General features: G+C 49.4%; 3 protein-coding genes across 9 annotated transcripts in view; all 3 read left to right on the top strand.

Moving 5' to 3' along the window:
* The window catches only part of LOC119856494 (integrin alpha-D-like), a 73,560-nt gene extending 52,584 nt beyond the window's left edge, over window positions 1-20,976 (top strand). For 5 of the 7 annotated variants that reach the window (XM_043517219.1, XM_043517216.1, XM_043517217.1 and 2 more), the window contains one exon: window positions 11,692-12,201. In XM_043517219.1, the coding sequence (XP_043373154.1) occupies window positions 11,692-11,865 (174 nt within the window). In that variant the 3' untranslated portion in view covers window positions 11,866-12,201. Of the gene's footprint in view, window positions 1-7,649; window positions 7,758-7,988; window positions 8,073-8,220; window positions 8,335-8,535; window positions 8,674-11,691; window positions 12,202-20,965 lie in introns of those variants that run through there. The other 2 variants (XM_043517221.1, XM_043517218.1) reach the window with 2 other exon arrangements.
* LOC122460776 (integrin alpha-M-like) lies at window positions 278-5,160 on the top strand. The gene is made up of 3 exons (XM_043517342.1): window positions 278-686; window positions 4,685-4,842; window positions 5,012-5,160. Coding segments are annotated over exons 1-3 (270 nt in total). The 5' UTR covers window positions 278-684; the 3' UTR covers window positions 5,122-5,160.
* On the top strand, window positions 5,311-7,362 carry LOC122460777 (integrin alpha-D-like). Its single transcript, XM_043517344.1, has 5 exons — window positions 5,311-5,433; window positions 6,048-6,120; window positions 6,339-6,480; window positions 6,644-6,753; window positions 7,260-7,362. Exons 3-5 carry the CDS (start codon window positions 6,448-6,450, stop codon window positions 7,345-7,347), a joined length of 231 nt encoding a protein of 76 aa, XP_043373279.1. The 5' UTR covers window positions 5,311-5,433; window positions 6,048-6,120; window positions 6,339-6,447; the 3' UTR covers window positions 7,348-7,362.
* Window positions 20,977-26,872: the final 5,896 nt, after the last annotated feature.

Genomic DNA, 26,872 nt, shown 5'->3' with positions numbered 1-26,872 from the left:
AGATGAAGCGGATCGCAGTGCATCATGGGTGTGGAATCAATGTCCCACGATGCAGTTCTTTCCATCCCAGCATTCCATGGGCTTTTGACTGCACTCTGTGGCATTTTTCAATTGTCCTTGTTTACTGTGCACCTGCCATCTCCATGTGAAAGGATGGATCCTGCACTGCTCTCTACTGTTGTGGTCACTATTACGAACACGTCACGGCTGGTCATGCAGGATATCATGAGCTCCCAATCTGAACAGGAGGAACCAGAGTTGCCTGACCTGCTGTGTGCCATGGAAAGAAACAACACCAGATTACTTTTGGCATTCATGGAGCAGCTGAACACAGTGGACCATCGCTTTTGAGCTTGGGAAACAAGCACTGATTGGTGGAATCACATTGTTATGCAGCTCCAAGATGACGAGCAGTGGGTGCAGAACTTTCAGAGGCAGAAAACCACCTCCCTGGAACCATGTACAGAGCTCACCCAGCCCTGCAATGCAAGGACACCAAAATGAGAGCTGCTTTCTCAGTGGAGAAGTGCGTGGCAATTGCAGTGTGGAAGCTGGTGACCCTGGACTGCTACCAATTGGTCGTGAATCAGTTTGAGGTCGTGAAGTCGATATCAGGGGCTGTGTTAATGCAAGTATGCAGGGCCGTTAATTGAATCCTGCTACGAAGGACCATGACTCTTGGCAATGTACGTGAAATAGTGAATGGCTTTGTGGAAATGGGATTCCCTAACTGCGGCAGGGTAATAGATGGAACCCGTATTCCAATGTTGGCCCTGGACCATCTTGTGATGGAGTACATCAACAGAAAGGGGCACTTCTCTATGTTATTACAGGCACTTGTAGATCATCATGGGTGTTTTGCTGACATCAGCGTGTGGTGGTCTGGGAAGATGCATGATGTGTGCATCTTCAGGAGCACCGGCCTGCACAGAAAGCTGCAAGCAGGGACTTTCTTTCCAGACCAAAAGATTCCAGTGGGGGATGTTGAAATGCCCATTGTGATCCTGGGAGACCCAGCATATCCCTTACTCCCATGGTTCATGGAGCCTTAAATGGAAAACCTGGACAGCAGCAAGGAGTGCTTCAGTAACAGACTGAGTAGTTGCAGAATGACTGTGGAATGTGCCTTTGGCAGATTAAAAGTGCGCTGGCGATGCCTTTAGGGAAGCTTAGATCTTAGAGAGGAAAACATTCCAAGGGTCAGAGCTGCCTGTGGGACTGAGGGTGAAGAGCTTGCCTGGGGTGGAGTGCTGAGCCAGATGACTTGGCTGCTGATTTTGAGCAGCCAGATACCATGGCTATTGGAGGGGCACAATGAGGGCTATTCGAATCAGGGAGGCTTTGAGGCAACATTTTGAGAACGAGAACCAGTAATCTGCCATGCTTCATTAAGCTCAGTTATCTGTAGTGTAGACAAGGATGCACACAGTAGCAATACATTGTGTGTGTGTCTCTCTCTGTCTGTCTCCCCTGTACTGGAGAAAGGCACAATGATAGCTTTGCTGCAGGGCCAGCGAGTTGCATGAGCCCTTGTTGCTTGAGCTCCAGAAACATTCCCGACCTGGGGGCCTGGCTCCACCAAAGTTTTGGTCCGAGTCCCACCTGCTGCCCCTAACTCCTCCCCAGTTCCTCCCCCACCCTTGCTCCTCTTGGCTGAGGTGGGACTGAGGGCAGGGGAGTGCTGGTGCAGGGGTGGTGGTGTTCAGGGTACTGTGGATTTTTGGATGGGGGTGCTGGACATAGTGTGTCCTGGGAATGTGGTGGGGGGGCTGTGTGGCACCCCAAACTGCCTCCAACACCCAAACTTCCTCCCAGAGCCTGCACCCTCAAACCCCCTCCTGCTCCCAAACTCCCTCCCAGAACTAACACCCCCTCCTGAACCCATACCCTCTGCCCTAGCCCAGAGCTAGCTGGGGGAGGACAGGTCTTGGACCTGTTCTGGGCACCACCAAAATTATAAAAACCTGCTCCCCTACTTTGCTGCTCCTTCTCTACCCCCAGTATCTTCTCTAGCAGAGCTGCATATCCATAACTTTTTTCAGAGTAGCAGCCATGTTAGTCTGTATTCGCAAAAAGAAAAGGAGTACTTGTGGCACCTTAGAGACTAACAAATTTATTTGAGCATAAGCTCTCATGAGCTACAGCTCACTTCATCGAATGCATTCGGTGGAAAATACAGTGGGGAGATTTATATACACACACACAGAGAACATGAAACAATGGGTTTTATCATACACACTGTAAGGAGAGTGATCACTTAAGATGAGCTATTACCAGCAGGAAGACGGGGGTGGGGGAGGAGGAAAATCTTTTATGGTGATAATCAAGATGGGCCATTTCCAGCAGTTAACAAGAACATCTGAGGAACAGTGGGAGGTGGGGTGAGGGGGGGAGAAATAACATGGGGAAATAGTTTTACTTTGTGTAATGATCCATCCACTCCCAGTCTCTATTCAAGCCTAAGTTAATTGTATCCAGTTTGCAAATTAATTCCAATTCAGCAGTCTCTCGCTGGAGTCTGTTTTTGAAGTTCTTTTGTTGAAGGATAGCCACTCTCAGGTCTGTAATCAAGTGACCGGAGAGATTGAAGTGTTCTCCAACTGGTTTTTGAATGTTATAATTCTTGACGTCTGATTTGTGTCCATTTATTCTTTTACATAGAGACTGTCCAGTTTGACCAATGTACATGGCAGAGGGGCATTGCTAGCACATGATGGCATATATCACATTGGTAGATGCACAGGTGAACGAGCCTCTGATAGTGTGGCTGATGTGATTAGGCCCTATGATGGTGTCCCCTGAATAGATATGTGGACAGAGTTGGCAACGGGCTTTGTTGCAAGGATAGGTTACTGGATTAGTGGTTCTGTTGTGTGGTGTGTGGTTGCTGGTGAGTATTTGCTTCAGGTTGGGGGGCTGTCTGTAAGCAAGGACTGGCCTGTCTCCCAAGATCTGTGAGAGTGATGGGTCATCCTTCAGGATAAGTTGTAGATCCCTGATGATGCATTCGAGAGGTTTCAGTTGGGGGCTGAAGGTGATGGCTAGTGGCGTTCTGTTATTTTCTTTGTTGGGCCTGTCCTGTAGTAGGTGACTTCTGGGTACTCTTCTGGCTCTGTCAATCTGTTTCTTCACTTCAGCAGGTGGGTATTGTAGTTGTAAGAATGCATGATAGAGATCTTGTAGGTGTTTTTCTCCGTCTGAGGGGTTGAAGCAAATGCGGTTATATCGTAGAGCTTGGCTGTAGACAATGGATCGTGTGGTGTGATCTGGATGAAAGCTAGAGACATGTAGGTAGGAATAGCGGTCAGTAGGTTTCCAATATAGAGTGGTGTTTATATGACCATCGCTTATTAGCACCGTAGTGTCCAGGAAGTGGATCTCTTGTGCGGACTGGTCCAGGCTGAGGTTGATGGTGGGATGGAAATTGTTGAAATCACGGTGGAATTCCTCAAGGCTTCTTTTCCATGGGTCCAGATGATGAAGATGTCATCAATATAGCGCAATGTAGAGTAGGGGCATTAGGGGACGAGAGCTGAGGAAGCGTTGTTCTAAGTCAGCCATAAAAATGTTGGCATACTGTGGGGCCATGCGGGTACCGATAGCAGTGCCGCTGATTTGAAAGTATACATTGTCCCCAAATGTGAAATAGTTATGGGTGAGGACAAAGTCACAAAGTTCAGCCACCAGGTTAGCCATGACATTATCGGGGATACTGTTCCTGATGGCTTGTAGTCCATCTTTGTGTGGAGTGTTGGTGTAGAGGGCTTCTACATCCATAGTGGCCAGGATGGTGTTTTTAGGAAGATCACCAATGGATTGTAGTTTCCTCAGGAAGTCAGTGATGTCTCAAAGATAGCTGGGAGTGCTGGTAAGCCTGGTAGGCCTGAGGAGAGAGTCTACATAGCCAGACAATCCTGCTGTCAGGGTGCCAATGCCTGAGATGATGGGGCATCCAGCATTTCCAGTTTTATGGATCTTGGGTAGCAGATAGAATACCCTAGGTTGGAATTCCAGGGGTGTGTCTGTGCGGATTTGTTCTTGTGCTTTTTCAGAGAGTTTCTTGAGCAAATGCTGTAGTTTCTTTTGGTAACCCTCAATAGGATTAGAGGGTAATGGCTTGTAGAAAGTGGTGTTGGAGAGCTGCCTAGTAGCCTCTTATTCATATTCCGACCTATTCATGATGATGACAGCACCTCCTTTGTCAGCCTTTTGATTATGATGTCAGAGTTGTTTCTGAGGCTGTGGATGGCATTGTGTTCTGCACGGCTGAGGTTATGGGGCAAGTGTTGCTGCTTTTCCACAATTTCAGCCCGTGCATGTCGGCAGAAGCACTCTATGTAAAAGTCCAGTCTGTTGTTTCGACCTTCAGGTGGAGTCCACCCAGAATCCTTCTTTTTGTAGTCTTGGTAGGAAGGTCTCTGTGGGTTAATATGTTGGTCAGAGGTGTGTTGGAAATATTCCTTGAGTCAGAGATGTCGAAAATAGGATTCTAGGTCACCACAGTTCTGTGGTGTATCATGTTTGTGGGGGTGGAGGGGCAAAAGGAGAGGCCCCGAGATAGGACTGATTTGTCTCCCTGGGGTGCAGTGAGCACATCCAGGCTGGGTGGGAGGCTCAGAGGAGGGAGGAGGCCTGCTCCATTGCAGAGAGCGGCTAGGTGATGGTTCTGTTCCCCCCATGGCAGGTCCTGGCCAGTGCTCAGAGTCAAGGTCTCCATCAGCTTCCAGCCCCCCACAATCCCCACCTCAGCCTTCGACTGCCAGGGGCAGCAGCAGCTCAACACAGAGGCAAGCAGGGCAGAGGTCTGCTTCACCATCACAAAGAGCACCAGGGACAGCCTAGGTCAGACCAAACCCACCCCCCATTCCCTTGCACTATGACCCATCCAGTCCCCTGCCCTGGGGATGGATCAGAGCCAGCGCTTCACAGTGGGGAAAGGCCCTGTGTCCCATTTCCTCTTGAGGTTCCTGCTCTCAGTCTCTCTTTGTCCGTCATTTCCCTTCCCCCATAGGTGACAGGATCTTCAACACCATCCAGTACAGCCTGGCCCTGGACCCTGGGCAGATGAAGATCCGAGCTGACTTCGACTCCACTGGCCCCATCCTGAGCAGGGAGCTGTAGCTTGGCATCAAGATGAGATGTGAGAAGTACTGGATAACATTACCTGTGAGTGTGGGGTGTCCCGGCTCCTTCCCCTCCCACTGTGTCTGCCCTTCCAACCCTGTCCCTTGCTCCCAAATCTTTCTCTGGATCCCAGTTCCCCTTTCCCTTCAGGGGCCTAATGTGTCTCTGTCTCTCCAGCTCAGTCCCGAAGACATTCTGACCCCCATCACCCTGCGACTCAACTACACCCTGACAGGGGAGCCCATCGCTGCCACCGGCTCCATCAGACCCATCCTGAGCAAAGACTCTGTGCTGGTGTCTGCAGGCTTAGTAAGGTGCCAGAGCCAGGCCCCACGGTGGGTTTGCTACAGGGATCGATCCAGTGACATTGGTATTCAAAAGCGAGAGATTGCAAAGTTCAGAGCCTGCAGCAGCTTCCTAAACCCCGTACAGAGTGCAGACACTGGAGGGCGACAGAGACTGATGCCGAGTTTGCCTTGGGTACGACCTGTCTCCTCTGGGTGGGAACATGCCAACTTTTCCTCAAAGTTCTCAAGATTTCTGTCCAGAAACCAAAATATTTTTGGCTAAAAACATGATTTTTGCTGAAAATTTTTCAAAACTTATTTTGGCCAGGGCCCCTTAGAGGGGAAAGGCCCCATGCTCTGTTCCCCATCCCCCTGCGAGCCAGGCAGGCCCCCTGCCCTGGCACCCCTAAAACTGTGATACTGTTGCTGGCCAGAGCCGGGAGGTTGAAGGGGGAGTAGGGGTTTGGGTGAATGGGTGGGTGGCAAGGGCAGGGCTGATGATGGGTTCAGCTGTCCCCAGTGGAGGGGACTGGGAGGTGCTGGGGTAGAGCACCCCTGGGTCCCTGCAATGTTGCTCTGGCAGATGGTGCTGCAGCCCTCTCTCCACTGATACCTGCCCTCCTGATCTCCCCCAAGCTCCCGTTTCAGAAGGACTGTGGCACGGATGGCCGCTGCGATGACCTGTTAGAGTCTCCTTCAATTTCTCTGGGTAAGTCACCGAATCCTCCCCACAAAAACACCAGCAATGGGGGGACCCGTCCAGCTTTATCACACCTTGGATTTCCAGTGCTAATGGATCCTGGGTGGGGGACACTGCTGTGGTGAAGATTGCAGCACTGGGGTCCCTGGCTGGGCACTGCTAGAGGAAGTTCATAGAGCAGCCAGGGCACTGCCCTGAGGAAGCTCACCCCTTTCTCTCCCCATTAGCTTGAGTACCCTGGCAGTGGGCATCAGCCCTGAACTCAACATCTCCGTCTCCATCCAGAACCGCGCGGAGAATTCCTACGGCACCACAGTGCGGTTCTTCTACCCCACCATGCTGTCCTATCGCCAGGTCCTGCTGCTCCAGGTACCCCAATGCACACCAGGCATGAGGGGCAGACTCTGCAGGGGGCGTTGTGCTGCCATTCGGGGAGGGCTCAGAAGGGAGCGCTGGGCTGCAGGGAGCAGGCAGGGGGCTCAGCAGGGAGTCTGTGGTCCCCGTCTCTCACTGGCTGGTCCCCTGTGCTCAGTCCAACAGGAGGGCCGTGGCCATTAAGTGCAGCTTGGCGGTGGGCTCGGAGGAACAATCTCAAAGGAACAGCACCTGCCACGTCAACCACCCCATCTTCTGGAGCGGGCCGAGGTAGGGACGGGCCCTGGCCTGTGGACTCCCCAGGAGTGAGCCCAGCTGGGAGCAGGGAGGGGCAGTTCCCAGGAGTCAGTCCAGCCTGTGACAAGCGATGTGCTGGGGAAAGTGCCCTGGGGGAGCCCAGCGAGTCAATGCAAACAGAGCCCTGAGGTCACTCCGGGGCCGGAGTCAGGCCCTGCCGGGACTGCAAACCAAAGGCCAGACTTGGGGGGCTGGAAATCAGGCCTATCTGGGGGAGAGAGAGGAGGGGCTCTTCCCTACCCGCTTTGGGGTCCTTAAACGGATGGTTAATGGGGTATTGCCATGGTATGGAGCGGGCTGAGATCTCTGGATCCCAAACCAGATTAGCGCTGTCTGTGGATGGGGACAGGGTCATGTTAACATCTTTGCCTCCATCTAAGTTCATACAACAGTCCCCCTGTGCCTCCCCCACACACCCGCAGTCTCTGGCAGTTCCCCAGGCCCTGAGCCCAGCAGCTCTCATCCCCGTGTGTTTTCCAGGCCGTCTTCGTCGCCACCTTCGATGTCTCCTCTGAGGTCGACCTGGGGGACAGGCTGCCGATCACGGCCAATGCCAGCAGGTGAGGGGGCCGTGTAGGGCCAGGGGGCGGGGTGGGGGCAGTGGGAAGGGGCCGTGCACGGAGCAGGGCAGGGCAGGACAGACTGTGGTACAGCCTAACCTCAATCTGCACCTAAATCTAACTGGTGCAGATTTAGTGGGTTAGAGCATGAAGGGGTAGGGGTGGGGTGGGCAGGGAGCCAGGACTCCTGGGTTCTATCCCCAGCTCTGGCAGGGGCGTGGGGTCTGCGGGTTAGAGCCGGGGCTGGGGGTCAGAGCTCCTGGGTTCTCTTCCTGCAGTGCCCTGTAGCGAGTCTGTTTCTTTCAGGTCAAGAACCTGCGGCAGCGAAACGTCCCCCTCTCGGTCACGTTCCAGTTCCCCGTGGAGCTGAGCGGGGCCCGGGTGTGGGACGCCTCTGAGGTCGTCCCCTCCAAGGTACCTGCCTCTCCCTGCCCTTGTATGTGTGAGATGGGCCCAGTGACGCCTGCTCTGCCCTACAGCGGCCCCTGCTGGGACAGGCTGTCTGGGGGGGAAAGACCCCTGCCCCAGACCCTAGCCAGCCAGTCCTGAGCCCTGGTGCCAGATTGGTGCAGGTGCCCCCTAGAGGGGAAAGGCCCCATGTCCCATTCCCACCCCTCTTAACGCCGTGTCTCTCTCCCGCCCCAGCCCCAGCTGGCTCAGTGCACCAGTGAGGCTGAAATGCCGGGTTCGAAGGACTTTGTGAAGCCGATGAGCGAGCGCCCCCTGCTGGTGAGTATGGAGCAGTACGGATCCCAGCTGCTCTTCTCCCTCTGCACTAGCACAGATAGCAAGTGCTATAGACAGACCCAGACCCTCATGGTCATGCTGAGCCCCTGCACACCCCCTGCCTCATCCGGCAATATCCTTCCGCTTCCAGGACTGCTCGGTGGCCACTTGTAAGAAGATCCGGTGCAGAATCGCCTCCCTGGAAATGCAGCAACCGCTGGAGTTTATGATCAAAGGGAACGTCAGCGTCCAGGGGGTCTCCCAGATAAGAGAACTGCCACTGCCTCTCAGCAACAGGCGAGGGATTCCCCTCATGTGAACAGCCCCGGTGCCCTCCCCAGAGCAGGCTGCATCTCAGTGCCGGGCAAGTGATTGCTCCAGTAAATTGCTCTGGGTCCCCCTGGGACGATGCTCCGGACTGGTTTGTGTCATTTCTGGTCAGGGACAGATAATTTCTCTGTTCCAGACTCAGCAGCAGAAAGTGAGTCTGGTGAGCGAGGCCCGGATTGAATACGAGGAGAAGAAATACACCCAGAAGGAGGGATTTGTCCAGCGCCAGGTACCAGAGTGACTGCACCCGGGATAGAGAGAGCATCGGCTAGTGGTTAGAGCTGAGAGCCAGGACTTGGGGTCCTGTCCCTGCTCTGGGAGGAAGTCGGGTATTGTGTGTTAGGGCAGGGGCAGATGATGGTGCCCGTACGCCTGGGTCCCCATCTCACAGCTCCTCTCCTCCAGGTGTGGAGCACTCCGAGGTCTATAACTATCTGCCCATCATCGTGGGCAGCAGTGTGGGGGGCCTGATCCTGCTGGCTCTCATCACCGCAGCCCTCTATAAGGTGAGGGGGGCAGGGCTTGGACCTCTCCCCCACCGCCCATCCCCCGGGGGGCAGGGCCTGTGGTTCTCCCAGCTGGTGGAGAAGGGACAAGGGTCTTTCCTTCAGAGGTTCCCACAGCCTGTCCCTTCTCCTCCTCGACCATGGGCCTGTGTCTGTCTGGCTCTCACCATTTCCCCCGGCTATCTCCTTCTTCAAGCGCCAGTACAAGCGGATGATGGATGACGCTGTGGAGGGTGAGGGGCCTCGCCTGACCCAGAGAGCAACCGCTGGCAACCCCCCTGCTTCCGATGCCCCAAAAGAATAGCCCCCCATATGTTCCCCTAAATGGGTCACAGAACTCCCAAATTTTAATTGCTGAAGCTGGGCACCCTCACTCTTCCCCCCCCTCCTTGTCTCCCTCCCCCATAGGCATGAGTTGCCAATGTTGGCACCCCCCTGGCTTTGCCTCCCTGTGGGTTGCTCCAGATCCACCCCCGCCCCCTTATGTTTACCACCTCCAAGATGCAGAAAGACCGGCCACTGCCCATCCCCAACCAACAAAAGAGGTCCTAGTGCCAACTAGAGCCAATTGTTACTCAAATCAGGCTGGGCAGAATTCTATAAACCTTTTTATAATTTTAATGGAGCACACTGAGGATACGGTTACAGGCATTTTTTTAGAATTCTATTGATTTACATTTTGATGTGGAAAATTATGGGTTTTAAGCATCCCACCCCCATTTTTATCAATTTAAATGATCACGGTTGTGGGAATTTGTGTGTGTTGGGGGTCAGGCCATATGTGAAGGTCAGACTGTTATTTAACGGCAGTAGAGGGTGAGATTCAGAAAGGTAAAGCTTTATAAGTATGCTTGGAAGGACTGAATTTTTACTGGTAAATGTTGAATTCATCACATATAGGCAAACTGCTGGCAAAATATTTCCATTGTTAATAATCAAAATTTTCTGCTTGAGAACATATCGGAGTTAAGGCTATTTACTTCGTATATTTTGACACAAGATGTTAATAATTTGTGTTTGAATAGTTATAAAATGTGACCTTTTAAAATCAACATTTGTTGTCTTTACAGAATTTGGGTTTATTCCCCCCCACCCCGAGTAATTTTCCACAACTAAAAATGTAAATGAATAAAAATCAAAAAATTTTGCTCAGAAATAAACAGTATTGTCCATGGAAATTATTTTAAAAAAGAATTCTGCCAAACCTATTTATAACCTTTAAAAACACAAATTGTCGACATCACATGTCAAATTGTACAATGTAATTATCCTGAAAGCAGCCCCAGTGACACCCACATGGCCACAAGTTTTCTACCCAATAAGATGAGTCACTAAAAAGTTCTCCAGGAACAGTTTTCTTTCTTTGTCTAGCTGCATGTTTTGATTGTGATCGACAGAAACATTTTCCCTTGGTTTGCGGGGGTGCGTGGTGAAACTGATGTTTGCTATAATTACCGCTAAAAATCTCAGCATCCCAACCCAACCTAAAACGCAGATAGAGCGGGCAACGAAAACAACTCCCAAAACCCTATATAGGTTTTCCTGTGTTCTCTTAGGAAATGACCGATCCTCAGAGCTGCATTCTCCTTACCAGGTGAGAAACTAAGAAATACATAAAGGATAAATGGTGCTTCCGTTTGGGGACTAGAAGAGACGTTCAATGGTGAACAGGGGTGAGGCTCTGGCCCCTTTCCCCACAGCTGTTCTTTCTGCCACGTAACTCAGGGAGCCCTTGCCTTGCCTATCATGAGCCCCACACTTGGCGCCTCACAGGAGCTTCAGCCTGGGAGGGACCCTTCCCACCAGCATCCCCACCCAGGAGACCCCACCTCTCCAGCCCTGCTCCTACCCCTCCCTGTTGGTGAGCTGTGAGTGAAGCTCACTACCTGGCGCTAAGGGGAGCTGCCAAGGTTTGGCAGGCTGAGCAGGGCCAGCTGCGCTCCCAGCCACATGTCCTGCATGGTAGATACAAATTCACTGAATGGGTGGCTGTCCACACTCACGTCTCGCAGAGGGACATCAAACCCCCATACGTTAAATCTTTTCACTGGCAACAGGTAAGGCAAGACAAAAACCAGCCAGGCCAATTAAAAATCATGCAGGGGGCAGCAATGTGTGGGACGCTCCGGATCCATATCCTGATGCCCCTTGCTGAACTTGAAACCTCCCACCCAGAGCGTCCCTGGCAGGGCTGGGAGCCAGGACTCCTGGATTCTATCCCAGGAGCTGTGGAAGGGAGTGGGATCTAGTGGGTTAGGGCAGGAGGCCCGCTCTCGGCTGGCGTCTGAGCCGTGCTTGGCACAACGGGGACCCTGATCTCAAGTTTGGCCTTGTGGTGCTACTGGGTTACTTCCAATAAATCCAAGCTCTCAGAGTCATTCGCCTGTCTTGTCTGAAGTCTCAGATCACTTCAAACTGTCTTTGAATACTGTGTGTGTGTTTTTTTGTGGGAGTGAAAGGGGCTGTGCTGTCCAAGCTTCCACACAAGGAAATGAAATCACTTTTAAAACTGATTGAAAAGGAAAAAATAAATGTCTCTGTTTTGCAGGTTTAGCCTGAGGAACTCCCTGCCACATGCAGTAATGAGGCTGGGACCAAATACATTCCTGTATTCACACCCTACGTACTATTGTAATAATCTTTAGTATGCCTTGTGAGGTATAATTCGAAAACTCACAAGTTGTTGATCAGTATTGTCCTGATAAGATATGTGTCTCAACATTGTATGTAAAGTTTTATAAGATTTCCCTGTATTATGTTACTGACCCATGTTCCCAACCCCACAGCCTTGCTCACGCAGAAGTTGGCAACCAGGTGTGGTCTTGAGAAAGGAATGTGCCTGCCTGAATTTGCATTTAATCAGTAAACTTTCACAAGAAGGAAGGGAAACAAAGGAAGCTCAAAGGTGTGAGGAAAAGCCAGCCGTAAACATCCTTCCACATACACTCTGTGTGTCCTAGTCCGCAGCTGGAAATGTTTTTCAAGAGTGGGACTGAAACTATAAAAAGTAGGGACAACTCCTCCTTCCCTGCCCATGGCATTCACTACACCTGAAGAGAGAAAGGAAGTGTTCACTGGATGCTGAGGAAGAGGGCCTGATGTACATAGTTTGATCTGGAAGGCAGCTGAAAGCATGTGGTGAGAAACTTTGCTTGAATAGGATATAGTTTAAATTAGGCACTAGTAAACGTTTCATCTTTATTTTCTTTGTAACCATTTCTGACTTTTATTCCTCATTAATTGGATTCACTTAAAATCTCTCTCATTGTAGTTAATAACCTTGCTTTATTGTTTTATCTAGTCTAGTGTGTTTGAACTGAAGTATCTGGGTAACTCTGTTTTGGTGTGGTAAATTGTGTGCACAGGAATAATCTTACAGGAATAATGGACTTAATATAATTTGTAGTATCCAGGAGAGGGCTGGGCAGTACAGGACATAGATTTTTGGGAGAAAATCTAAGACTGGGTGTGTGTTGGGGTCACCCTGCTGTAAAACCCAGGCTGGTGAGAGCCAGAGTGTAACCCTGGTGTGGTTGGCAGGCTGCAGTTACACACTGATACTCAGGGCTGGCTTGCATGCTCTTAGGCTATTCGTGAGTGGCCCAGGTGGGAATTATTTCAGCAAGACTTTGTAAGACACCCAAGGCTGCAGGGCAGGGGGGTGACAGAGCTGCTCATTAACCTGGATTGTACCCTGGCATGCCAGAGATGTGTAAACAGGACTCTCACATGGGAGTAAAGGGGTTCTATTCTCTCGGTGTTTGGCACTGGCGTGATCGCTGTTGGAATGCTGTGTCAACTAAGCAGTGTGACATAATGTCTGTGCCACTCAGGAAAGACAAGAAGTTCAGGCGCTTCAGTGCTATAAGGCCTATAACATAACTGCCCATGACATAATTAATCTAAGCAGCCCATGGTGTATGCTCACCCACAGCCATTCTTCAAGCCTACTATGGACTTTCAGGTCCTAGAGAAGTGTATTTTCCAGATAGTCTCATTAAAGTTCCTAAATTACCATCTATCCTCTTGGTAGAGGGCTGGTGGGTTCATTTTGTGCCTCCTTAATGATAAAATAAAAAGACATTTTTTTCAAAGCAGCTCTTGTTTTTTTAAATAGCAAGTCTTCCAGCTGCACTAGACACCCCTGTTCCCCCTCTGTAAATCTGAGCTGTTCACTTGGCCTCTGGTCTCCTTGCACCATAGCAAAGACCTTGGAGGGCCATGACAAGCATTTGTAAACTGCTCCATTTAGTAAATGGTCATTAGTTTTAGTCCACAGGGATTGTTCTCTCCTTCTCTTTCTAGAACTAGGTAAAATGAAAAAGGATGCCCAAGAATAATGTTGGAAACTACCCTTCTCCCTCATTTCCCATCCTGCTGATGAGTCTTCCCTTGTGCACCTAGTACAAAGCCTTGTGAGTTTTCTCAAATCAAAGTTCTGTCTGGGGCTGGAGGATTTTGGGATACATTTTAGGGAATACCTAGTGTACAAAAGTACAATGGGATGGGCTTTAGAGCACCCAAACTGCCCTCGTGCATTCAGCCTAGCCGGATGATTGTATGTTGGGGCAGGGCAGGAGGATGAACTTGATTCCCCTTGGGAAAATGACAGTCACTGAAATATCCTTGTATATTCTCAGTTCCTGGTCTTCACTTCCTATTCCTCCTAGGGTTTCCTTTTACAGTCTGAATGAAATGTAGCCAGGTTGTAATCACAACCACCATGTGACATTGCACCCCATAATGCTTTATGGAAATATGCTTATGAATGTAAATAATACTGTAACTGGGCGCAGACCCACCGGCGGCGCCCCCTGCTGGTCATCTCTAGGAATTAGCTCACCAGCCTCCAGAGTGCCCTCTTCAGGCCGATGTCTCGCCTTGCTGCTGGCTCCCGTGTCCCTCCCAGGATCCCAGTGCCCCTTTCACTGGGTGCTTCCCCTTGGCAGTAACCCACAGTTCTGGGTCTCCCTCTCCCAGGGGAACCCCCACCCACTATCCCTACCTCACCTCAGTCGTAGGCTCCTGCCAGTCATCAGCTAGCCCCCATGCCCTGAGGCAGACTGCAGTATGAGCCACTCATCACAGGCAAGGTTGGGTTTGGACCTGCTACCTCTGTCTAACCTTGGGCTGTCCCCTGCAGCCCCACTACCTATTGGGCCTAATGCTAGGCTGCAGCCTGGGGCTTTCCTGGCTGGAGCTCCTCATGCCCTTCCCCAGCCCAGCTCCAATCTGGGTACTCTGCTTAGGTCCCCGCAGCCAGGTCCCTCCCTCTCAGAAGCTAGAGAGAGTCTCTTTGGGCTTCTGGCTCACAGCCTTTATAGAGCCAGCTGGGCCCTAATTGCAGCATGGCCCCCACAGCTGAGGCTGCTTCCCCAATCAGCCCCACTGCCTTTCTTCCACAGCAGCCCTCTCTCAGGGCTGTTTTAACCCCTCTGGGCTCAAACGGGTGTCCACCCCGCTACAATGACATAACTGGAATATGTTTTATGCTACATATGCCATGTAACATATCTCTGCAATGGTTATGATCTACTGAATATATTCTATTTGTATGCATGTATCATTTTTGTATTTGAAGTTATGAATACTTGTTTGATTTTAAGTAGCCTTAGTAGGGCATTTGGTCAGCTTCTTAGGAAAGGAATTTGCGAGTTAAGTGCCCAATCAAGAAACACTTAATGGACAATGGAACCTTAGAAGAATCCAATCCACATAAGAAGTCTACCTGAGGATGTTCAAGGTAGCATGTGAACAATGGCTGCCACCTGTAAAATTCTGAGTCATGCACAGACATGTGACTTGCCCATGGGACTCAAAACTCCATCTTGGAGCTGAATTCTGAATAGGAGAGAGGAGGCGGTCTCCACCCACAAGAGAAAGTCTATTTAAGCCCCTGGGAGATCCCTCCATTTTGTCTTCAGCTTAAGAGATAGCCTCTTCACCCCCAAAGAATACCTGAAAGAAACTGGAACAAAGGACAGTAATCAGAGGGGTGTGAATGATTACCAGACCAGACTAGAGGGAGACTAGTTTGTAAAAGAAGCTTACTGGAACATCTCTGAGGGTGAGATTTCATCTGTAATCACTTTCTTACAGTATTAGGATTAGACTTGCGTGTTTTAATTTATTTTGCTTGGTAATTCACTTTGTTCTGTCTGTTATAACTTGGAACCACTTAAATCCTACTTTTTGTATTTAATAAAATCACTTTTTACTTATTAATTAACCCAGAGTATGTAGTAATACCGGGAGGGGGGGGGGCAAACAGCTGTGCATATCTTTCTATCAGTGTTATAGAGGGCGAACAATTTATGAGTTTACTCTTTATAAGCTTTACACAGGGCAAAATGCATTTAATTGGGGTTTGGACCCCATTCGGAGCTGGGCATCTGAGTGCTGGAGACAGGAACACTTCTTAAGCTGTTTTCAGTTAAGCCTGCAGCTTTTGGGAGACGTAGTTCAGACTGGGGTCTGTGTTTGTAGCAGGCTAGCATGCCTGGCACAACCAGGCAGGGCACTGAAGTCCCAAGCTGCCAGGGAAAATGGGCTTAGAGGTAGTCTCAGCACATCAGGCGGCAATTCCCATGGGGGTTTCTGTGATCCAACCCGTCACAGTGGCATAGTCGAGCAGGATCTGTGCACAGCTGATTGCTTTGAGATACTGGTAGTGATTTTAAGTGAGTTTTGGGTGTGGTGGCTGGAGAACAGACAAAGTGGTTACTGGTTTGTTATTTTCTGTTAGCTTATTTTGGGGAAGGGAATAGAGGCAGGAAAATCAGCAACATGAGCGAGAGTGAGACTCAGAAAAAGCTAGAACTGCACAGGTTGCAAATGGCTGAGAAAGAAAATGAACATAAAGGACAGATGGAATTAAAACAAATGGAAATTAATGCAGAGGCAGCCAGGGAAAAAAGAGCCCTGGAATTGGGAGATCGAGAAATACAGGCCCAGATTGAGGCCCAGAAGCATGAATTGGCTATTATGTAAGAGACAAAACCCTCCAGATGCTTGCTCCGCTTCCCCAAAAATCCACAAATGGGAGTGACTATGTCCACAGTATGATGAATCCAGCAATATTTCTGAACATTTCATCACCTTTGAGAGACTGTGCACCCTCCATGCAATCCCTGAAGATCAAAAGATGACCATATTGATAGCAAAATTGACTGGCAGAGCTCTGGACATATTCAATAAGATGTCTATTGATGATGCTTCAAACTATGGTAAATTTGAGGAACTGGTTTTGAAACAGTTTCTGATTACACCTGAAACCTACAGGATTAAATTCAGGAGTCTTAAGAGGGGATCTGGATTGAGTAATGTGGCTTACGTAAATGAAATGAGAGATTTGTTAGATAAGTGGATGAGGGGAAAAGGCATTACAAGCTTGGAAGAAATGTGTGATTTGGTTACTCAGGAACAATTCCTGAATATGTCCAGTGATGATGTAAAACAGTATTTGTGGGACAAAAAGGTGAATGCAGTGGGTGAATTAGCTGGGTCTGCAGACTCTTACGAGCAAGTACAAGCTGCAATTAAACATAAACCACTGGCGGGGGGTACAGGGTTGGGGAAAAGCAAAATCACCGTTTTGCCCCTGGGGAAAAGGAGGCTGGGCGTTCACCTCCCCATTCCCCTGTTACTTGCCTCAGGACTCCCAGACAACCAGGGGATCCCAGAAGGTGCTTTCACTGCAGTTCCTCAGGGCAACTGAAAAGCAGCTGTCCCAAGTTAAAGGAGAGTAAACCTCCTTTGTCCCATGTTATTTCGGTTACCCTCAGCTCTGAGATCCCAGAGGGCACTCCTACCTCTTGTCACACCAGCTTGGTGGACATGGAGCCTGGTGAAGCCGACATGGAATACATCAACGTTATCAAAATTGATGGCATGGAGCATCTGGGGTGGAGGGATACTGCAGCTCCGTTCTCTCTGGTTCGACCAAGTGTGGTTCCAGACACTAGTGTTTTGACAGGGCAGATGACCCACATTAAGGTGGTGGGGCTGGAAAGGTTCCCTGTACCCCTGTCAAAGGTTCATGTGGAGTGGGAAAGTATGGAAGGTGATTTACTGGAGGGGAATGCTCGAGGACATCCCCCCAGACATGTTGCTGGGAAATGATTTTTTCAGCAAAACTAGGACTGTTCATGTAGTAACTCACAGCATGAAGAAAGGCTGTGAGGGGCTCCCAGAGTGGGAGGAGGGAGAACGGCCTGTTCATAAAGAGGCTGTTCCAGCTGATGAGTGTAGTTCTGATGCAGCTGAACACGTCCTGCCCCAGGGAACACGGGGGTGGGTGACTTGGAGGGAGTCCCTTGGACCTTGGAACCCACAGAGGAGGTGTGGGAGGGTCCCATTGACACAACAATGAGGGAGGCGGGGTGCTTCCAAGTATGGGAGAGGCAGAGCCAGGCCTCTACCCAACTGAAAACAACAGGCTCCCAGGGCTGGGGGCCAGGGAGATGCAGTCAGTGCCTAGAGACAGAGACACTATCTCAAGGGTTGTCTGTCAGGAATTTGCAGCTAAACAAAGGGCTGACCCCTCCCTTGAGAGCATAAGAAAGTGTATCTTGGAGGGAACTCCAAGAAGGGAAGGAAGGGAGAAGTTTTTTGAAGAGGATGGGAAACTGTATAGGGAGGCCCCTGTAGGGAAAAACCAAGGCCACGGTCAACCCTATAAGCAGTTGGTTGTACCCAGCCAACACTGGGGGGAATTAGTGCTGGTAGCACACAACAGTCCCTTTGCTGGTCACTTGTGGGTACAGAGGACTTATGACAAGCTGAGGAGAAATTTCTACTGGCCAGGGATACAGAATGATGTGAGGGATTATTGTAGGACTTGTGCAGTGTGTCAGGACAGGAAGAAACCAGGGGGACCCCAGAAGGCTCCGCTGCATCCCTTGCCAGTCATCCAAGAAGCATTCCAAAGGTGGCAATGGACATAGTGGGTCCTATGTCGCACCCCACTCGGAGGGGGAACAAGTACATCTTCATGGTAGTAGACGTCGCCACTCGGTATCCTGAGGTAATCGCACTGTCTAACATAGAAGTTGAGACAGTTTTAAGAGCCCTGCTCACCACATTCAGTGGAGTGGGCTTCCCTAAGGAGATTTTGTCTGATCGGGGGGCAAATTTTATGTTGCAGTTGTTCAATGAGCTATGGAAGGTGTGTGGAGTGAAACAGCTTAAGATGGCCCCCTACCACTCCAGGCCCATGGGCTGGTGGAAAGGTTCAATGGGACCCTAAAATCCATGCTGGGGATGTATGCCAAGAAAAGGGGCCAAAGTTGGGATGAGTTATTGACCTTCCTGCTGTATGCCTACAGGGAGGTACCCCAAGAGTCCACAGGATTTTCCCCATTTGACTTTATGTATGGGAGGAAAGTGAGGGGATCTCTTGATCTCATCAGGGATACCTGGGAAGGATTCAACACGGTGAGGGAAGAACCCGTGACTGAGTATGTCCAGAGGTTCAGGAGGGAGTTGAAAGACATGATGGAAATTGTCCAAGACAACCTCCAGAGCAGTCAGGCCAAGCAAAAAGTGTGGTATGACAAAAATCCTTGTAAATGCACTTTTGATGTAGGAGATTTGGTCATGGTTCTCAGCCCTGCAAAAAAGTGCAAGATGCAAAACTCCTGGGAGGGGCTCTTTGAAGTGGTGGAAGTGGCAAGTGAGGACACTTATAAAGTTAAAAGGCCCCTTGATGATGCTGTGATCCAGTTGGTACACGTAAACAGACTCAAGGCTTATCACAGTGGAGTGGCTGGGGTAAACATGATCTGTTGTGTCAAAGGGGAAACTGAGGCACACCCACTCACTGATCTGATGGCTGAATGCCAAGATGGATCAACCCTGGAAAGTATGGAAATCTGTAGTGAGCTGACACCAGTCGAAAGGGAGGAAGTGTTGTCAATGCCACAAAAGTACAGTGAGGTATATTTCAACGAACCACGGAGGACATACTTGCTGTCCCATAGAATCCTGCCGAAAGGGGCTCAGCCTCCCCATTCCAGGCCTTACAGGGCCACTGGCAAGGTGAAGGAGCAAATTTAGGCTGAGATACAAAGCATGTTGGACATGGGGGTGATTAAGGAGTCTGACAGTGCGTGGGCTTCTCCTACAGTCTTGGTCCCCAAAAGGGATGGCACTGTTAGTTTTTGTGTAGACTATAGAAAACTCAATGCTGTCACTGTAACAGATTCATACCCCATGCCAAGAACTGATGACATGCTGGATGTCCTGAGCCAAGCCAAGTATCTCATTACCTTTGAACTAACCTAGGGGTTCTCAAACTGGGGGTCGGGACCCCTCAGGGGGTCGCAAGGTTCTTACATGGGGGGTCGCAAGCTGTCAGCCTCCACCCCTGTCATAACCATATAGCGAAGGGTAGCCTAGAATTCCTTCTTACCTCTAAGGGGTTAAGAAGCTCAAATAACCTGGTTGGCACCTGACCAAAAGGACCAATGGGGAAAGAAGATAGTTTCAAATCTTGGGGGTGAGGTAGGGGGGGAGGCTTTGTTTTGTGTGTTCTCTTGGGAAGCAGAGAAGCATCAGGTCAGAAAACTCCTTCTCCTATAAACCATCCTAAAAGTCTCTCATATTACAAACATTGTAAGTAAAAGCCAGGCAAGGCGTGTTCGATTATCTTTTGTTATGCTTGTGAATTTCTCCTTTGCTGGAGGGAGGTTTATTCCTGTTTTTTGTAACTTTGAAACTAAGCCTAGAGGAGGTTCTGCTGTGTTTTTGAATCTTTTGTTACCCTGTAAAGTTATTTTCCATCCTGATTTTACAGAGGTGATTTTTACCTTTTTAAAAAATAAAATCCTTCTTTTAAGAACCTGACTGATTTCTCTATTGTCCTAAGACCCAGGGGTTTGGGTTTGTGATCACTTTGTAACCAATTGGTTAGGATATTATTCTCAAGCTTCCCCAGGAAAGGGGGTGGAAGGGCTTGGGGGATATTTTGGGGGAATAGAAACTCCAAGTGGTCTTTTCCCTGATTCTTTGTTAAATCACTTGGTGGTGGCAGCATACCGTCCAAGGGCAAAGAATTTGTGCCTTGGGGAAATTTTAACTTAAGCTGGTAGAAATAAGCTTAGAGGGTCTTTCATGTGGGTCCCCACATCTGTACCCTAGAGTTCAGTGTGGGGAGGGAACCCTGACAACCCCAAACCCTGCTTTGCCTTCAGCATTTATAATGGTGTTAAATATATGAATAACTGTTTTTAATTGATAAGGACGGTCACACTCAGAGTCTTGCTATGTGAAAGGAGTCACCAGTACAAAACTTTGAGAACCACTGATCTAACCAAAGGTTACTGGCAAAATCCATTTGGAGGGGGAGGCACAACAAAAATCAACTTTTATCACTGATATAGGGCTCTATGAATTTACAATGTTACCTTTTGGTTTGGTAAATGCTGGTGCAGCCTTCCAGAGACTGGTCAACAGAGTGTTAAATGATTTGCAGAATTATGCTAGGGCATACATAGACAACATTGCTGTATTTGGCAACACCTGGGGTGACCACAAAGAGCACCTGGAAGTTGTGCTATCAAAGCTTAAAGACTCCGGGCTAACTGTGAACCCCTCTAAGTGGAAGATGGGGCAGACAAAGTCCCTTATCTAGGACACTGGGTTTTGGGGGGGGGTAAAATATCCCTTGACCCTCTTAAGGTGAAAGCCATCATGAAATGGCCCATACCCCAAACTAAAAGGCAAGTCCAATCCTTCATAGGCTTGGCAAACTATTATAGGAGGTTTGTGGAGGGGTTCAGTGACATTGTGTCCCCAATCACAGACATGTAAAAAGCATCAACCTAATAAAGTAATTTGGTCAGAGGCGTGGCAGAAAGGCTTCAACAAGGTACAAGCACTCTTGTTTGCGGAGCTTGTGCTGGCCAGCCCTGACTGCAATAAGCCTTTTGAATTTACTGATGCATCAGACACAGGGTTGGGTGCTGTGTTGATGCAGATGGGGAAGACAGCAAGAAGCATCCCATTGCCTTCCTAAGCAAAAAGCTGTCCCCTGCCTAACAGAATTACTCTGTCATAGAGAAGGAGTGTTATGCCATTGTGTGGACTGTCGAACAACTAAGGCCTTACCTCTTCAACAGGAGGTTCAGAATTCTAACTGACCATTCACCTTTGGTATGGCTTCACCGGACTATGGGCACAAACTCCAAACTGCTATGCTTGAGCCTGGTCCTACAGGAATTTGACATGGAGATTATACATATTAAAGGAAAGGAGAATTGGATAGCAGATGCCCTGTCCAGAAAAGAGGAATTTTAGGTATGAATGCCTCCACCATGGACACTGTCCAAGCCTCTGGCAGTAAGTTCAGGAGGAGGATGTGACGTTGCACCCCAAATTGCTTTATGGAAATATGCTTATGAATGTATATAAGAGATAACTGGAATATGTTTTGTGCTACATATGCCATGTAAGATATCTCTGCAAAGGTTATGATCTGCTGAATGGATTCTTCCTATTTGTATGCATGTATCAATTTTGTATTCAAAGTTGTGAATATTTGCTATGTACTTGTTCAAGTAGCCTCAGTGAAGCAGTTGGTCAGCTTCCAGAAAAAAGACTATTCTCAGTAAGTGCCCAGTCAAGAAATACTTAAGCTAATAATGAACTTGGAGACACCAATCCACATCTGAGCTCTCCCAGGAATGTGGCCTGGCTGGTAAGGAACTCAGTCATGCATGGACATGTGACTCCAAAACTCCATCTTGGAGCTGAATTCTGGATAGGAGAGAGGAGGGGGTCACCACCCACAAGAGAAAGTCTATTTAAGCCCCTGGGAGACCCCTCCATTTTGTCTTCAGCTGGCTCAAGAGGTAGCCTCTCCACCCCCAATGATACCTGAAAGAAACTGGAACAAAGGACAGTAACCACAGGGGTGTGAGTAATTGCTGGACCCAGACTAGAAGGAGCCTAGTCTGTAAAAGAAGCTTACGGAAACATCTCTGAGGGTGAGATTTCATCTGTAATCACTTTCTTAGGCCATATCTACACTACCCACCGGATCGGCGGGTTGTGATCGATCCCCGATCGCTCTGCCGTCGACTCTAGAACTCCACCACGGTGAAAGGTGGAAGCGGAGTCGACGGGGGAATGGCTGCCCTCGATCCTGCGCTGCGAGGACATGAAGTAAGTGATTCTAAGTCGATCTAAGATATGTAAACTTCTGCTACGCTATTCTCATAGCTGAAGTTGTGTATCTTAGATCGATGTCCCCCCTCCCCCCGGTGTAGACAAGGCCTTACAGTATTAGGATTAGACTTGCGTGTTTTATTTTATTTTGCTTGATAATTCACTTTGTTCTGTCTGTTATTACTTGGAACCACTTAAATCCCACTTTTTGTATTTAATAAAATCACTTTTTACTTATTAATTAACCCACCAAATGCATTTTCCACCAAATGCATCCGATGAAGTGAGCTGTAGCTCACGAAAGCTTATGCTCTAATAAATTTGTTAGTCTCTAAGGTGCCACCGGTACTCCTTTTCTAATTAACCCAGAGTATGTATTAATACTGGGGAGGGGGGCAAACAGCTGTGCATATCTCTTTATCAGTGTTATAGAGGGCGAACAATTTGAGTTTATCCCGTATAAGCTTTATACAGGGTAAAACAGATTTATTTAGGGTTTGGACCTTACTGGGAGCTGGGCATCGGAGTGTTGGAGACAGGAACACTTCTTAAGCTGTTTTCAGTTAAGCCTGCAGTTTGTGGGACGTGGTTCAGGCCTGGGTCTGGATTTGTAGCAGGCTAGCATGCCTGGCTCAAACTGGCAAGGTTCTGAAGTCCCAGAAACCACAGTCCACAGGGAAACCAGGCTCAGAGGTAGTCCCAACGCATCAGATGACAGTCCCAAGGGGGTTTCTGTGATCCAACCCATCACACAGGGGCCTTACATTTACTCCCCCCACCCCACTAGGGCTGCCTCCTGTTGGCCTCAGTTTGGTAGGTTTGTGAAATTTTGTGCCAAAACCACAACACAAACTGTGGACCCCAAATCATGGAAGGCTGGTGCAAAGTTGGGTGCATGGTCTTGGGATGAAGGCTCCCATGATTGTTCTTCCAAGCCAGAGCCCTCCCAGTCTATAAGGAGCCGTGTCTGATTTTTGAGTCCAGTATCTCGTGCACCTCATACTCATTGTGTCCTTGGACCCGTACTGGAAGAGGCGGTGGTTTAGTCTGGCGAGTCCAAATCAAGCCGAGGTCAAGCCAGGAGTTCCAGAGCATAGAACAAGAATGGTCATAGCAGCTACCGAAGAGCCATGCTGTTGCCTGGACACTTCCTGGACTACCTCTTGGGATTTATAGGACAGGGAACCAATCAGAAGCCATGGGGCTGCTGCCTGTCAAACCTATGAGGCAAAGCTTCCCATGGTCTGTGTCCACAATATAATCTTATAACATGGGGTACAGATATTCCAGTGAGATCAATGCCTGCAGCAACTTACACAAGCATTTCATAAAGTCTAAACACTACACACAGTTTTCAAAATTGATACCTAATTTATCAATGCTAATGCACAGGTGAGCCAGACCAGTTCCCAGCTGTGCATGTGTCAGTGTGCAATGACGCCTGGGGGCTTTGGCATGAGCTGGCAGCTATTCTGCCAGAGTCACAGATGTATTTTAACGTGGCCAAATGCAAAGCTGTATATCCAGGAACAACGAGAATATCTTTCACATTTACTGGATGGGGGCCTGTACCCTGGAAAGCAGTGACTCTGGAAAGCTCGTAGGGAGTGTGGTTAGGGCTGTGGGCATATCATGGTACTAAAAAGCTCATGGATGCCCTAACTTTGATTTGTGACTGAGATATTTTTGGGAGTGTGTTGAGGATTTTAATAAAGCAACATTTCCCAACCAGTGGGTCATAGCAAGGTTTTAGAGGGGTGGCCAGCCCAGTGTGGAGAGGAAGTCCAAGGGGCTGGAGGGATTGGAGAGACAGTCCTACCTGATGCAGAGGGAAGACCCGGGGGAAGAGCTGGAGAGGGTGTTCTCTAAACACTGCTGGTTTCATGTCCAGGTCCACCACATTACTGTAGTCCAGTCAAGAGGTGGTGAATAGGTAAATAACTGAGAGGTCTTTGTCCACCAGGATGTGATGGAGCATCCTAGCCTACCAGAAATGGTAGAAAAGGTTACCCACAGATGCTGCTATGTGAGAGATCAGCATCAGCAGGGAATCCAAGAGTTCTCATAGACTATGGATTGGGCCCGGCTTCCACTCTGGGCATTGCACCCTGGCTCACGGGGTCGCAGCCCCACTCAGGTTGAGTGCAACTGGGGAGGCAGCCAAGCCAAACTGGAGTGGGGGACATTGCAACCTGGTGGGGAAGGAGCTACCACTGAGTGGTGAGTGTGGGGTGGGTTTGCTCTCCAGGCCCCCCGCCCTTCCCAGGGCCCCCCTCCACACCAGGCCAGGATTAGGGGTTTTCTGCCAAGGCAGAGGTTGCTGCTGCAGGCTGTCCCTCGGCAGGGCACGGACGAGGAATTTATGTCTATAGGATTTAAAGAGGTATTGTTGAATTTTCACACCTGTGACTCTACACCCCATTTCCCACCACTGCATCGTGATGTTGGATCAAAGATGCCATGACAAGTCTGCAGCCTTAGTCACGGTGGTTAACCACCTGACCAAGAGATCCCAGAGCATGGCTGTAGCTAAGAGGGTCACAGGATGAACTATAAAGAGGAAAGTATTGAATAGGAACAGGGAGGGGGGTGTCATCTCTATTTATGGTCTAGGGGAGACCATGACTGGAGACTGTGCCCAAGTCTGGCCTCCACCATTCAGAAATCATAGAAATGTTGGGCTTCAAGGGACCCCAGAGACTAAATAGTCCAGCCCCCTGCACTGAGGCAGGACCCAGAAAACCTATTCCGTCCCTGACAGGGGTTTGTCCAACCTGCTCTTAAAAACCTCCAGTGATGGGGACTCCACACCCTGCTCAGTGACCTGTCCCAGGGCTAAACTAGCCTTAGAGATAGAAAGTTTTTCCTAATATCTAACCTACAACGCCCCTGCTACAAACTAAGCCAATTCCTTCTTGTCCTGCCCTCAATGCACATGGTGAATAATTGATCACTGTCCTCATTATAACAGCCCTTAACATCTTTGAAGACTGTTATCGGGTCCCCCCTCAGCCTTCCTCTCAAGACTAAACATGCCCTGTTCTTCCATCCTTTCTTCACAAGTTAGGTTTTCTGAACCTCTTAGCATTTTTGTTGCTCTCCTCTGGACTCTCTGCAGTTTGGCCACATCCTTCTTAAAGTGTAGTGCCTAAAACTGGATACAGCACTCCAGCTCAGGCTTCATCAGTGCCGAGTAGCGTGGAACAATTACCTCCCATGTCTTACACTCAACACTCCTTAAATTGCCCTAACTTGAGAAATCGAAGAAGCTCGATCTATTTTGCTTTTCCAAGAGAAGGTTAAGAGGTGACTTGACCCCGATATCCATGTGGGGAGATTTCTCAGAAGGTTGTTAAATCAAGCAGAAGACGGTCTAACAAGATCCAAAGGATGGAAGCTGAAGGGAGAGAAATTCAGACTGGAAATAAGGTGTGAATTTCTAGCAGTGGGAGGAATTAACCACTGGAACAATTCATCGAGGGATATAGTGGATTCCCCATCACTTGGAGTCTTTACACCAAGACTGGACGACTGTCTGTAAAAGCTCCACTCTAGAGCCACTAGAAGTTCTGGGCTGGCTGCAGGAATCAGTCGGTGAGGTTTGTTGGCCGGGATTATGCAGGAGGTCAGGCCGGGTGGTCACAATGGTCCCTTCTGGCTATAAACTCTACAAATCCCTCACCCCGTCTGCCCAGCTGTGGGAGGCAGAGTGGATAGAGACACAAAATGAAGGATTCACATAAACGTATCAAGGCAGGATGAACTAAGACTAAGGCGAGGTCTACACTGGGGGTGGGGGTCGACCTAAGATACGCAACTTCAGCTACATGAATAGCGTAGCTGAAGTCGATGAATCGACTCTGCTTCCGCCTCTCGTGGAAGTGGAGTTCTGGAGACGATGAGGAGAGTGCTCGGGGATTGATTTATCGCGTCTACACTAGACACGATAAAATGATCCCCAATAGATCGATCACTACCCGCCGATCCAGCGGGTAGTGTAGACGTGGCCTAAGAGGCCACGTGGTCCTCAAAGTCAGCAGTCCTGGGTTGTATTCCTGCCTTGGCTATTGACTGGCTTTGTGTCCTTGGGCAAGTCCCTTCCCCTCTCTGTGCCTCAGTTTACCCTCCTGCCATTTCTGTTTTCCCTAGTAAGCCCTTTGGGATAGGGACTGTCCTTGCTCTGGGTGTGTGCTGCGCTTGGCACAATGGGACCCTGATCTGGGGTGGGCCTATGGGTGTGGCTGTAATAGAAATAACTAACGAAGTAGGAAGCTTTAGCATCATTTACAAATGACTCTGTCGCCTCCTCCTTGGGCTGATTTATCCCAAGCCAAGCCATTTATGCCGAGCCAAGCAAGATCTTACCCTCAACTCCACGGCATTTCTCTGTCAGTCAGTTGGGCATGGGGGACACATAGAGCCCCTGCTGGGAGGGAAGGGGTGGGATAACTCCTGAAATAGAGGAAGATGGGAGGGGCATACAGGGAGCCGGGGGGAGGACCATTGGAGCCCCTGGTGGGTGCAGTGAGCTTGGCTGACAGAAGCAACAATACGTGAGACCCTCCATCATGGAATGTAGGTAATTCTGCGAGCTGGACTGAGTGACATGTCAGAGCCTTCGGTCCCGGCTGCCACCCCAAATCCCTGAGGCCTCCCGGGAACCCTCCAGCAGAACATACAGAAGAGGAGACTTTGATTGTGAGTGGGGTTTCATTTGAGGTGAGGGTCACCGTGATGCAGAGGATCTCTCCACATTTTTATGGTGGCCGCAATTCTTCTCCACGGGTTCCGCATTCCCTC

Source organism: Dermochelys coriacea, chromosome 6, assembly GCF_009764565.3.
Source record: "Dermochelys coriacea isolate rDerCor1 chromosome 6, rDerCor1.pri.v4, whole genome shotgun sequence".
Taxonomy (NCBI): domain Eukaryota; kingdom Metazoa; phylum Chordata; order Testudines; family Dermochelyidae; genus Dermochelys; species Dermochelys coriacea.
The sequence above is the reverse complement of the archived record's forward strand: the minus strand, read 5'-3'. Positions and strand labels throughout refer to the sequence as shown.

Coding starts and splice junctions, on each gene's coding strand:
- LOC122460776 (XM_043517342.1), top strand. Junction 4,843..5,011: donor GAGCACCAGGGACAGCCTAG/GTCAGACCAAAC, acceptor CTTCCCCCATAG/GTGACAGGATCTTCAACACC.
- LOC122460777 (XM_043517344.1), top strand. CDS start 6,448: ATGCTGTCCTATCGCCAGGTCCTGCTGCTCCAG. Junction 6,481..6,643: donor GCCAGGTCCTGCTGCTCCAG/GTACCCCAATGC, acceptor CCCTGTGCTCAG/TCCAACAGGAGGGCCGTGGC. Junction 6,754..7,259: donor CCCATCTTCTGGAGCGGGCC/GAGGTAGGGACG, acceptor CCCGTGTGTTTT/CCAGGCCGTCTTCGTCGCCA.